This window comes from Dama dama, chromosome 8 (genome assembly GCF_033118175.1).
Source record: "Dama dama isolate Ldn47 chromosome 8, ASM3311817v1, whole genome shotgun sequence".
Lineage (NCBI taxonomy): Eukaryota > Metazoa > Chordata > Mammalia > Artiodactyla > Cervidae > Dama > Dama dama.
Window position 1 is genome coordinate 3,304,512 of NC_083688.1, and position 12,729 is coordinate 3,317,240.

A 12,729-nucleotide genomic window follows, 5' to 3' on the forward strand; every position below is an offset into this window, starting at 1 on the left:
ACAACTGTAAAGATTTGGTTGAAGAGTGTGGGGTTGTGTGCCTCAGGTGGGCAGCTGGACCCACCATTGGAGGGGGGTCCTTGTAACCCTGAGAGTCTCTGTTAAGTTAGGGCCTGATGACACGGAGCTGAGAAATGCTGGTGGAGCTGCTGGGAGCAATTCCCAGATCCACTGGGGGGTCCTCTCCACTCCTCCCCAACTCTGCCAGCCAAATGTGGGCATGCCCCTGCCGCAGCAGGAGAGCCACTCCTGTGCACGATTTCTCCCTCTCTATCCCTGGGAGCAGGTCAGTGGGAGACCTGAGCCACCAGGACCTTTGGAGAGGCGAGATGGGCATCAGACAGACAGCATCTGGGAGAGCACAGGAGGACTTCCCGTAGGCGCTGACTTCCCAGGAGGGAAACTATGTCACAGCCAGAAACAGAAGCTAGCTACCCAAACACACAAAATCAAACCAAAAGAAAGGGGGGAAAAAAAAATTGAAAAAAAAAAGGAGTTCCAGTTCTATTTGTTCTACAATACCATTAATATTTCAATACTTTTCATCCAGATATAGAAAGAAAAGTCAGGGGCATTGGACTAAAAGGAGCGGGAGACCCCCTTCCTTTGTCGCGGTCAAGTAGTTCCTTCCCCATCCCCAAGGAGTTTATTAATAGCTATGCTATACCCGTGGCAGGCGTAAGTCTATTGTCCAAAAGCACAGTTCTTGACCCAAGACAGCCGATCTGGCGTTGGCTGGCAAGTCCAGCCGGCATTTACTCTCCCAAGGGAGCCGGTCCGGGGCAAACCGCTTCCTCTGTTCACTGTGATGGTAAGCGGGCTGCAGAGGCAGCAGGGACCCCCGACTCCGCCCGGGCGGAGCTCGCTCAGGCGATGGAGGCGATCTCGCTGGGTTTCTGCTCCCTGCAGAAGAGAGTCCTGGGGGAGGGCCCGCAGCCGCCGCGGTGGCCGGGGTGAGAGCAGAAAAGCAGAGCCAGCAGCAGCGCCAGGGTGACGAGGAAGCTGAGCACCCACCGGATGACGCCGGGGTAGATGAAGGGCAGGATGAGGACGATGAGCAGGACCAGGAGGAGCAGGTGCGCGGCCAGGCGCCGAGCCGCCACGCGGTTGGCGCTCACCGCGTCCTGCTCCTCCTCTCCGGCCGCGCTGGCCTGCCCTGCCGTCAGGGTGGCAGGGTTCGCCAGGCCCTGCGGGCGGAGCGGCACCTCCAGGCCCGGCCGGGCCAGCCGCGCCAGCACGTTCTCCTGGTCGCGCAGGGTGCAGACGAGGCCCCCGGGGACGGCCGTGACTTGGCGGCACAGCGGGCAGGGGACGGACCAGGCGTCGTCCTGCACGCAGAGCAGCAGCTTCAGGCAGACGGCGCAGAAGGCGTGCTGGCAGCCCAGCAGCTTGGGCGGCCGGGCCCCGCTGTAGGGCTCCCGGCACACCAGGCACTCCAGGTCGCCCTCCGTGGGGCCCCCAGGACCTCCAGCGCGGCCCGCGGGGTCGGAGGGGGTGGCTTCTCGGCAGACTGCCTGGGGCTGCTGCGATATCTCGGGGCAGGCCATTCTCGGCACCGGAGCCCCCAGGACGGGGGAGCTCACGGCCTGGGCATCGACAGGCAGCAATCAGTGGGTGTTGCTAGGACCCGAAGGCCGTCTGGCCGCAGGCTGGGTGGCTGGAGCCTCCTCCGCCTCCTTCTCGTCTTCAGCTGTCTGCCACCACTCTCCCAGGGCTGCTCAGCTTGTTTCTTGGCTCACATCGTCCCTTCAGTTATTATTATTTCTTTCCTTGAAACCTAGGGTTAATCAGTAACTCTCTGGCTGGAGACTTTGAATTGCCTGATAGAAAGGCCACCGGGGCAGGGAGGGCCAGTGCGGGAATCAGGATTTTCCTGTTGGGGCTGGTGCGTCACGAGTGCCCGCAGGACTACGGCTTGTGAGCTTCAGGATATATTAGAATCACCACCACCACCACCCCATCCCAGGAATCTCTAAAAAAAAAAAATTTATTTAGGGCTCTGTCAGGTCTTGGACTTGCCTGGTGGCTCAGCAGTAAAGAATCCCCCTGCCATGCAGGAGACGTGGGTTCGATCCCTGGGTCAGGAAGATCCCCTGGAGAAGGAAATGGCAACCCACTCCAGTATTCTTGCCTGGAAACCCCACGGACAGGAGTCTGGTGGGCCACAGTCCGTGGGGTCACAAAAGAGTCAGACACACAACTTCTTGACTGAACAGCATCAGGGCTCAGTTGTGGTGTGTGGGTTTTCTCTCCAGTTGCAGTGCTTGGGTTTAGTTCCCCCACAACATGTAGGATCTTAGTTCCCCAACTGGGTATTGAACCTGAGTCCGCTGCAGTGGAAGGCAGATTCTTAGCCGCTGGACCACCTGGGAGGTCCTCCCAGGAACCTTTCAAAACACAAGTTTCCAGGTCCCCAGACCCAGAGATTGAGATTCAGCAAGGTCCAGATGGAAATCTCAGAATTTGCCCCATTTATAAACGTCATCATGATTCTAACCCAGGTGGACTGGGGAGACCCTGCTTGGAGAAACATTGCCATGGGTGGATCTCCATGAAAGGTTTTGGATGTCAGGATCAGTGGGAAAAAGTTTGCACTTTGAGCTCATTTGCAAGCAGGCTGCCTTGTGAAGAAGAGAGAAGTGGTGGGAAAAGTATTCTGAGTGTCAGGGGCAGAAAGCCCAGCCAAGCCCAGTGAAACCCCAACAGCTCAGCGGTGTTTATCACCTGTCACGGCCATCCGTTCGCTCACAGGTAGTTGTATTAACTGTTCCTGATTCCCGAGTCGTGCACGTCACAGACGGAACAATAGGTGTGTTTCTTGTGTGCAGACACACTGCAGACCCAGGAGTCACACAAACAGCTGCTGTTTATTTGGGCCTCCTTGGCGCCAAGCCTCGTGACAGAGTCCTCACCTCTGATCGCCCTGCATCTTGGCACGGCCCTGGAAGGACGGCGCTGCTGAGGCCTGGGAGCAAAGGCGGGGTGTGGTCAGGGCAGACCTGCTGGCCGCTCGCCAAGGGGCCTTCCGTGGGGCCAGGACCCCGGGGATCTACCAGTGCCCAAGGTCGGGGTCCCAGTTTCTGGGTCCAGGAACTCGGTCTCGTCTGTTGGTGTGGAGGCAACTGGCCTTTAGGCAGCTGACTCCAGTTAACAGAACTCCCGTGGGACTGACAGATACACACTGCATGGTGGTTAAGAAATCGTGATTCCTGGGACTTCCCTGGTGGTCCAGTGGTTAAAACTCCATCCTCCCAATGCAGGGGGCGCTGGTTTGCTCCCTGGTTGGGGAATGAAGATCCCACATGCACTCGGTGCGGTAAAAACAAGCAAGTTGTTTTTCTGTGGTTCATTCACTAAGTCGTGTCTGACTCTGTGACCCGGTGGGCTGCAGCACGCCAGGCTCGCTTGTCCTGCACCGTCTCCCAGAGTTTGCTTCAAACTCATGTCCATTGAGTCGGTGATACTGTCTAACCATCTCATTCTCTGCCTCCCTCTTCTCATTTTGCCTTCAACCTTTCCCAGCATCAGGGTCTTTTCCAATGAGTCATCTCTTTGCATCAGGTGGCCAAAGTATTGGAGCTTCAGCTTCAGCATCAGACCTTCTAATGACTATTCAGGGTTGACGGCTTTTAGGATTGACTGGTTTGATCTCCTTGTTGTCCAAGGGACTCTCAAAAGTCTTCTCCAGCACCACAATTCAAAAGCAAACAACAAAAACTCTCAACTTCTCCCCCACCCCCTGCCATGATTCCCATAATAGGAAAGAATATGAAAAATTATATATATGTATAACCGTATCACTTTGCTATACAACAGGAACTAACAAGACATTGTAAACCAACTATAACAAAAAAGTTAAAGTCTAAGAAATAAAACGTGATTCTGTTGCCTTGCCCTGAATATCAGAGAGTGGGATGACACAATCCATGTCCTCAAAGTACTCTCTCCGAGGCCACGCTGAATCCAGAAGCATGAGCCTGGCCCTCCTTCGCTGCTCCTGTCGCCTGCTGAGGTCCACAGGGTCCACTCCTCTGAATCAGCGCTGTCCCTATTCCAAGGGGCAGGCTCTGCTCTCCTGCCTCAGCCCCCCCGGGCCCTCTGTCTCTGAAATCCACTTCTCCACTGTACCCCCTGTCATCACATTTCCCCTCCTCCACCTTCAACGTAACAGTTATTTCTTTCTACTCTGCTCTCCCCCAGATCAAGCTGAAGGGTGGCTCAGATCTAGCATGTTTCCTCCCCAGGCCCAACATCCATTTCTGCTTCTACAGTGGCCTGTCTTTCTCTTGGGTAACTGCTGCTCTCCATGTTCATTCTGTGTGATCTGCAGCTATGCCGGAGCTGGGAGGTGATGTAATTCAGGGCAGGCCAATCAGCATATTCACCCCACTGGCTAAAAGAAGTGGTTCAGACTTCAGCGTGTGAGCTAAGCCAAAGCAACAAGATTCAATTCTGGGACTTCTGTTGGAATGACTGACAAGTTTCTCTTTCCAAACTAGAGGATAGAACCCTTAGTTACCAGGACCACACTGTGTGGCACAAAAGAAAGATGAGAAAAGAATCAGAAAAAGGTCTGATGACATTGAATGCCTAGATCTAGCCATACCTGAAGCCAGAAATCTTCAGATTTTATTTTATTTTTTAGTTATAATTTACCGATAAAATCCACCTAGATTTTTATTCTTAAGTCAACTTGAGTTGGATTTTTCTGTCCCTTGTAAGGGAAAGTCATTTGAGTAACATAGCAATAGATGAAGAAAAGAAGCCTTTAATTGCTATTTGACATGGACAATCAAAGTGTACATGGCCAAGAGAGAACTAAGGCCTGTGGGTTATTGTGCCAAAAAAGACTTTGTGTCTCTTCTCTGCTTTGACCTGCATTATATAAATCTCCTTTCTGTTTGCTAGACCCTAGGGAGGGTTGAGATAGGAGAAGAAAGAAATATGTTGAGATGCATTCATTTATAATAAGAAATAGAAAATCAGGTGGACAACACAGTTCAGTCAGCTTGGCTGGTGACGCCCCCCTCTCTGCTAGCCAGCCCTGTGTAAGTGCTAAGTCACTTCAGTCACGTCCAGCTCTGTGTGGCCCTGTGGACTGTAGCCCACCAGGTTCCCCTGTCCATGGGCTCTCCAGGCAAAAATACTGGAGTGGGTTGCCATGCCCTCCTCCAGGGGATCTTCCTGACCCTGGGCTTGAACCTGCTTCTCTTACATCTCTTGCACTGGCAGGCAGAGAGATTCTTTACCACTAGCGCCACCTGGGAAGCCCCTAGCTAGCTCTGAGTGAGTAGTAATCGTCTCTCACTTATGTCAGACTGTTTGCGAGCCCATGGATTATAGCCTGCCCAGCTCCTCTGTCCATGGAGTTCTCCAAGCAAGAATACTGGGAAGCCAAATATTCAGGAAGGTAGCTAGGGGAAGTTGAAGTCAGACCAAGGGAAGTTATTTGGGGTTAGTGTTTAAAGAATAACATTTGATGTTGTTGGGCAGCTACTGTGAAGAAAACATATATTGAGTATAACAGCTCAAGTATTATAGAAATATATAAAGTAGAAAGTGAAAGTTTATGAAGGTGCCTTGGCTTAACCATTTACACGGGTTTTATAGTTAGGCATCCGGCTCCTGTCACGTTACTAGCTGCACGGCTTCTGACAAGTCTTCTCAACTTCTCTGACCCTCAGTTTCTCACTTTGAAAAAATGGAGACAGTAACACTAGGAAGTCATGGAAGATTACCTAAGGCCCCACCTCCATCAAACCCTGCTCAGGGCAGACTGGGTAATTTATACACCTCGCTATGTCTCTGACGTCAGTGTTACTTATCTCACAAGGGGACACAGAGATAAGACATTCTGATGATCTGTTTAGCCAGTGTTTCTTAAAGAGAAGTGACAGAGGGCAGGATTTGGGGCATAGCCTGAAGAGGGGATATCAAGTGGGGATACCAAGTGGGAGACTGGGATTGACATATATCCCCTACTATGTGCAAAACGGGCTTCCCTGGTGGCTCAGCAATAAGGAATCTGCCTGTTAATGCAGGAGACGTGGGTTTGATCCCTGGGCTGGGAAGATCCTCTGGAGAAGGAAATGACGACTCACTCCAGTATTCTTGCCTGGGAAATACCACGGACAGAGGAGCCTGGCGGGATATAGTCCATGGAGTTGCAAAGAGTAGGACACAACTTAGCAGCTAAACAACAAGAATATGTAAAACAGGTAATTTGTGAGACCATACTGGATACACAAGGAGCTCCACTCAGTGCTCTGTGGTGATTTAAATGGGAAAGAAATCCAAAAAAGAGGATATACATATATATATGGCTGATTCCATCCCCAAGAAAAAGAAATGCAAAAAGGGAAAATGGCTGTCTGAGGAAGCCTTACAAATAGCTGAGAAAAAAAGAGTAGTGAAAGGCCAAGGAGAAAAGGAAAGATTTATTCATTTGAATGCCAAGTTCCAAAGAATAGCAAGGAGAGATAAGAAAACCTTCCTAGGTAATCACTGCAAAGAAATAGAGGAAAACAATAGAATGGAAAGACTAGAGATCTCTTCAAGGAAATTAGAGATATCAAGGGAACATTTCATGCAAAGATGGACACAATAAAGGGCAGAAATGGTATGGACTTAACAGAAGCAGAAGATATTAAGAAGAGGTGGCAAGAATACACAGAAGAACTATGCAAAAAAGATCTTCATGACCCAGAAAACCACGATGGTGTGATCACTCACCTAGAACCAGACAACCTGGAGTGCAAAGTCAAGTGGGCCTTAGGAAGCATCACTACAAACCAAGCTAGTGGAGGTGATGGAATTCCAGTTGAGCTATTTTAAATCCTGAAAGATGATGCTGTGAAAGTGCTGCCCTCAATATGCCAGCAAATTTGGAAAACTCAGCAGTGGACACAGGACTGGAAAAGGTCAGTTTTCATTCCAATCCCTAGGAAAGGCAATGCTAAAGAATGCTCAAACTACCTCACAATTGCACTCATCTCACATGCTAGTAAAGTAATGCTCAAAATTCTCTAAGCCAGGCTTCAATAGTATATGAACAGAGAACTTCCAGATGTTCAAGCTCAATTTAGAAAAAGCAAAGGAATGAGAAATCAAATTGCCAACATCTGTTGGATCATAGAAAAAGCGAGAGAATTCCAGAAAAACATTTACTTTTGCTTCATTGTCTACGCTAAAGCCTTTGACTGTGGGGATATCAACAAACTGTGGAAAATTCTTTAAGAGGTGGGAATACCAGACCACCTTAGCCTCCTGAGAAATCTGTATGCTGATCAAGAAGCAACAGTTAGAACCGGACATGGGGCAATGGACTGGTTCCAAATGGGTAAAGGAGTACATTGAGGCTGTATATTGTCACCCTGCTTATTTAACTTATATGCAAAGTACATCATATGAAATGCTGGGCTGGATGAAGCACAAGCTGGAATCAAGATTGCCAGGAGAAATATCAATAACCTTAGATTTTCAGATGGCACCACCATAATGGCAGAAAGAGAAGAGGAACTAAAGAGCCTCTTGATGAAAGTGAAAGAGGAGATTGAAAAAACTGGCTTAAAACTCAACATTCAAAAACTAAGATCATGGCCTCTGGTCCCATCACTTCATGGCAAATAGATGGGAAAACAATCAAAACAGTGACAGACTATTTTCTTGGACTCCACAATCACTGCAGATAGTGACCGCAGTCATGAAATTAAAAGATGCTTGCTTCTTGGAAGAAAAGCTATGACAAACCTAGACAGCATATTATAAAGCAGAGACTACTTTGCCGACAAAGGTCCATCTAGTCAAGGCTATGGTTTTTCTAGTAGTCATGTATGGATGTGAGAGTTGGACCATAAAGAAAGCTGAGCACTGAAGAATTGACGCTTTTGAACTGTGGTGTTGGAGAAGACTCTTGAGAGTCCTTTGGACTGCAAAGAGATCAAACCAGTCCATCTTAAAGGAAATCAGTCCTGGATATTCACTGGAAGGACTGATTCTGAAGCTGAAGCCCCAATACTTTGGCCACCTGATGCGAAGAACTGACTCATTAGAAAAGACCCTGATGCTAGGGAAGATTGAAGGCAGGAGGAGAAGGGGATGACAGAAGATGATATGGCTGGCTTTACCAACTCGATGGACATGAGTTTGGGCAAGCTCTGGGAGTTGGTGATGGACAGGGGAGGCCTGGCATGCTGCAGTCCATGGGGTCCCAAAGAGTCAGACACTACTGAATGATTGAACTGATGGCTGATTCACTTCGCTGTTATAGCAGAAACTAACACAGCATTGTTAAGTAACTGTACTTCAATAAAAATTTTTAAAAAAGAAAATTGAGTCCTTCCAAATCTTCAAATAAAATATAACTTTTAAATTTCTGTGCAAATGTGAACTCATTAATTCTCAGTAAAACTTTTTTTCCGCCTTTTGTAATGCAATTTCTTTCATCCTGTGCTTCACACAGCCCTGGAGGGTGTAAGGAGTTTGAGCAGGACAGCCTCAGTGAGGTTACAGTTTCAGAGTCTGCTGTGGGTGGGGAAACCAGAGCCGGGTCTCTTGATGGACCATCTTGGAAATCCCACCAGGCAGGTAACCACAGACCCGTGCCCTACAAAGACATTTCTGATGTGAGCTTTAGATCTTGTATCAGATTCACTGGCAAAGGCATGAGAGGGCAGTGACATCATAAGTCGCTGATGTCAGGGACAAATGGCCTGACCCTTGACTGACCTCTGATCTTGGACAAGCCACTCTCACGGCACACCCCGGTGGTCCCAGAGAGCTGTGTTCCAGCAAACTCCCCGTCAGCCCTGCTTCCCTCCTCACCCCAGGCTGGCTGGTATCTTCACTCACCCTCTTAGTCCAGAATTCCTGCGTCTGTGCTCCTCGGAACATGGCTGGCTGTGCCTCTGTCCTTCTCAAAGTGTCTGTGTGTCTGAGGGTGGATGGGTCGGCGGGGATCTAAAGGAACAGGATTTGGAACTATCTTAATGACGCTAACAGGATAATGAAGGTAAGGGTGGAGAGGGAGGGATCATGCAAGAGAGACAGGGAGGGCTTCAGGTACCAACTGTGGGAGGCTGGAAACATGGACTGCTTTCCCACTTGCTTTTAAAAAATAATTATGTAAAAAAAAAAAACATTCTTACTGTAAAACAAACCTAAAGGAATACTGATGGATTTAAAGAATTTCCCACTTGTTTTTAAAAAATAATTATGTAAAAACAGATCCATGTTTACCGTAAAAAGAAAAAGAGGAATTACCGATGAATGTATTGGAGAAGGTATCAGTAAGCCGCGGTCTCTCAATTCACAGAGAACCAGTTCTCATTCTGGATATCTTCCTTTAGCCTTCTTTCTGTGCACGCTTATACAAAAAAAAAATTTATTTTTCTGGATGAAATGGGACTCTGCTATTATATTTTGGTAATCTGTATTTTTAATGAATATTTTACATATATCTTTTCCCATATTAATTAGCACCATCACATCCTCATGAAGGTTGTATGGTATCTTGTATTTATTATTATATTCTAGGGACTTCCCTGGCTGTCTAGTGGTTAAGACTCTGTGATTCAAATGCAGGGCCACGGGTTCAGTCCCTGATCGGGGAACTAGGATTCCACATCCTTCAAAGTGAAGTTAAAAAAAAAAATTTAATTAAAAAATAAACTTTAAGAATGTTCAATTCCCACAAGTGGACTATTTAGGTTGTTTCCATTTCCCACTGTTACTGGCAGTCCTATGACTTTCAGAGTGTGTGCATTCTGGGACATGCACTTTTTATATCTGGCCTTTTCAACCTTGCAAGTATGCACGATATCTCCTCAATCGGCCATTTTGGCTGAGGATCATCTGCTGGTTCGGGTCCCAAACTTGGATTTATGCCGAGTTTTTTATGAACCTGATTTAAGACCTGAAGCTTGGAACCATCAACTAATGAGCAATAGATGAGACCACTTCTGTCAGACTCAGAATTATCCCAATTCATCTATGTCTGGGGTTATAGAAATCAGACAACAAGCCCCTAAGACCACATTTTCTTTGAATTTGGAATGACTCTAGTGTCTAGGCCTGTTTCTCACTGCTACCTCTGGACTTCCTTTCCTGTCCCACCCTCCCCCATCTCTCTGGCTAGCTCGGATTAACCCTTCAACTTGGAATTCTCGCTTGACCCACTTCTGACTGCCTCCTGGGACACAGCTGATATGTCTTTGAGTCTGCATTCCCTTAGCTGCTCCCTCAATTCCACACAGCTAATCACAGGGAACCCCACGTTTGCCCCTGGCCCGGGCTCCGGGGGAGCACACCTGGCCCCCTTGGTGAAGATGGAGCGTCTCACAGGTTGTGAGAAGTCCTCACCCTCACCCTCTGGGTCTTCATTTCAGTGTGTGGGCTTCTCTAGTTGTAGCACACAGGCTTAGTTGCCCTGTGGCATGTGGGATCTTAGTTCCCTGACTAGGGATCGAACCTGTGTCCCCTGCATTGGAAGGCGGATTCTTAAGCACTTGACCACCAGGGAAGTCCCTGTATGAGCATCTAAAAGGCACTTCTGAAAAAAACTGGGGATAAGTGGAGAGGAGGGGTCCATGAATATGGAAAATAATCCATCCTTCACCTAAAATTGGAGATTCACATGGGCACTTGAGTATTAAATACTCCTAGAAATTCTGCAGTCAAAAAACATGCTTGATTTTGTTTAATCCTGATTTTATCTCCAATTTATTTCCTGTGGAGCTCTAATAGAACACTTATCACTCTGGGGTTCTGAGGAACACAGTTTAGGAAATGCTATTGGATCAAGCAAAGTCATTAGAAAGTTGTACTTGACTCTGTTTTCTGAAGGCTCTCATTGAATTGTATTTGGAACTGTTTTGTTGCCTTCTTCAAAAGATACTCCAGGAAGTAGGCTTAGGAAACCCATTACAGCCTGTACATTCAAGGATGTGGCCAAGGACACTATGTATGATGCCATTCAGGGTCATTTGTACACATGCATGAAAATTTTCTTTTTGAGCTAAGTGCTGGGAAAAGTTTTGTTTCCTCTGAGCCGGTCTGTGTCTGTCCATATGACTCAGGTATTCTGAACTTCATAACTATAGTTTCCCATTTTGCTTTGGCCACCAGGCAGCTCAACCACAGCAACTCTGGAATAGAACATTTGGCACGTGGTCCTGCGGTCCATTCCCAACCCTTAAGTCTAGTTAAGGGTTTCCCTAGTCCTCAAATCTGATGTTTCTTTTTGTATTTATATTTCACTTCTATGCATTTCTTATCAAGGATTCTAAAATATTTTCCAAAACACTTCCAAAATGACAACTGCAATAAAACAAATATGGCATAAGAATTTTATGGTTTCACTGTGCATATATAAAAGTTACGTTTATACCTTACTGTGGTCTGTTGAGAGTGTAATGAATGTTGTTGTTCAGTCACCCAGTGTGTCCGACTCTTTGTGACCCCATAGACTGCAGCATGCTAGGCCTCCCTGTACCTCACCATCTCCTGGAGTTTACCCAAGTTCATGTCCATTGCATCAGTGATGCCATCCAGCCACCTGATCCTCTGATGCCCTCTTCTCCTTCCGCCCTCAATCTTTCCCAGCATCAGGAACTTTTCCAATGAGTTAGCTGTTCGCATCAGATGACCAAAATACTGGAGTTTCAGCTTCAGCATCGGTCCTTCCAAGAAGTGTTCAGGGTTGATTTTCCTTAAGATTGATTGGTTTGATCTTGCTGTCCAAGGGACCTCAGGAGTCTTCTCCAGCACCACAGTTCGAAGGCATCAATTCTTCAGCACCCCACCTTCTTTACAGTCCAGCTCTCACAACTGTACGTGACTAAAGAAAAAGATGTACATAACTAAATTAAAAAATAATACTGTTGGAAAAATAGTGCCTGTAGATTTGCTCGATAGAGGGTTGCCATGAACCTTCAAGTTTGTAAGGGACAAATTATCATCGAAGCACAATAAAGTGAAGTACAGTAAAATAAGGTCTGCCTGTATAGGGCAGGAGGCGTGGGTAGTGGGGAAAGTGTAACCTAGCATCCCTTTCTTGAGATTAAAGCCCTGGGCTCCTGCCTCTTTCAGCTTGTACTGTCCTGGATACGATGTGTGCCCATCAGAACACCTCTCCACTTGTCCTCTGCTCACCACATTCCAGAAAGCGTGGACCTGGGATCTGGACCACTGGACCATGTGAAAGTTAATCCTCTCAAGCGTGGCCTGTGACTCACTAAACTCCTCTCCGGGGTGATCCGCCCACGGTGGGGAAGTTGCCAAACCGGTCCCCCTTTACTCTCAAAATGTCCAGTCTTGGCCTTTGCAGAGTCCCCCTGGGAGGAAGACACTTGATTAGAAATAATAAAAGATCCTGGGCACTTGGGCTTTGAGTTGGGGGTAGTTTGACTGTTTTTGAGCAGACTTGCAGGTCAGATGGACTTGTGTTCAAATCTTTGTGTGTCTTTGAGCAGCCAACTTAACCTCTCTGATTCTTAGTTTCCTCATCTGCATAATGGAGATCAAAATGTTACTGAGTCCAAGCTTGTACTGCTCACCGCGTGACAGGCCAATAAGTTGAGAGACAATTGTAGGGACAAGGAATAGAGACTTTATTCAGAAAGCCAGCAGACCGAGAAGATGGTGGGCTAGTGTCCCAAAGAACCATCTCCCCTGAATTCTAATTCAGGGTTCTTTTATATTAAAAGGGGACAGGGGAAGTTCCCTGGTGGT

At 47.6% G+C, this 12,729-nt stretch overlaps 1 protein-coding gene across 1 annotated transcript; it reads right to left on the reverse strand.

Annotated features, from left to right (window-relative positions):
• Positions 1–502: 502 nt before the first annotated feature.
• RNF186 (ring finger protein 186) lies at positions 503–1,821 on the reverse strand. The gene has a single exon (XM_061147819.1). It carries the CDS (start codon positions 1,545–1,547, stop codon positions 867–869), a length of 681 nt encoding a protein of 226 aa, XP_061003802.1. The 5' UTR covers positions 1,548–1,821; the 3' UTR covers positions 503–866.
• Between the last annotated feature and the right edge of the window lie 10,908 nt (positions 1,822–12,729).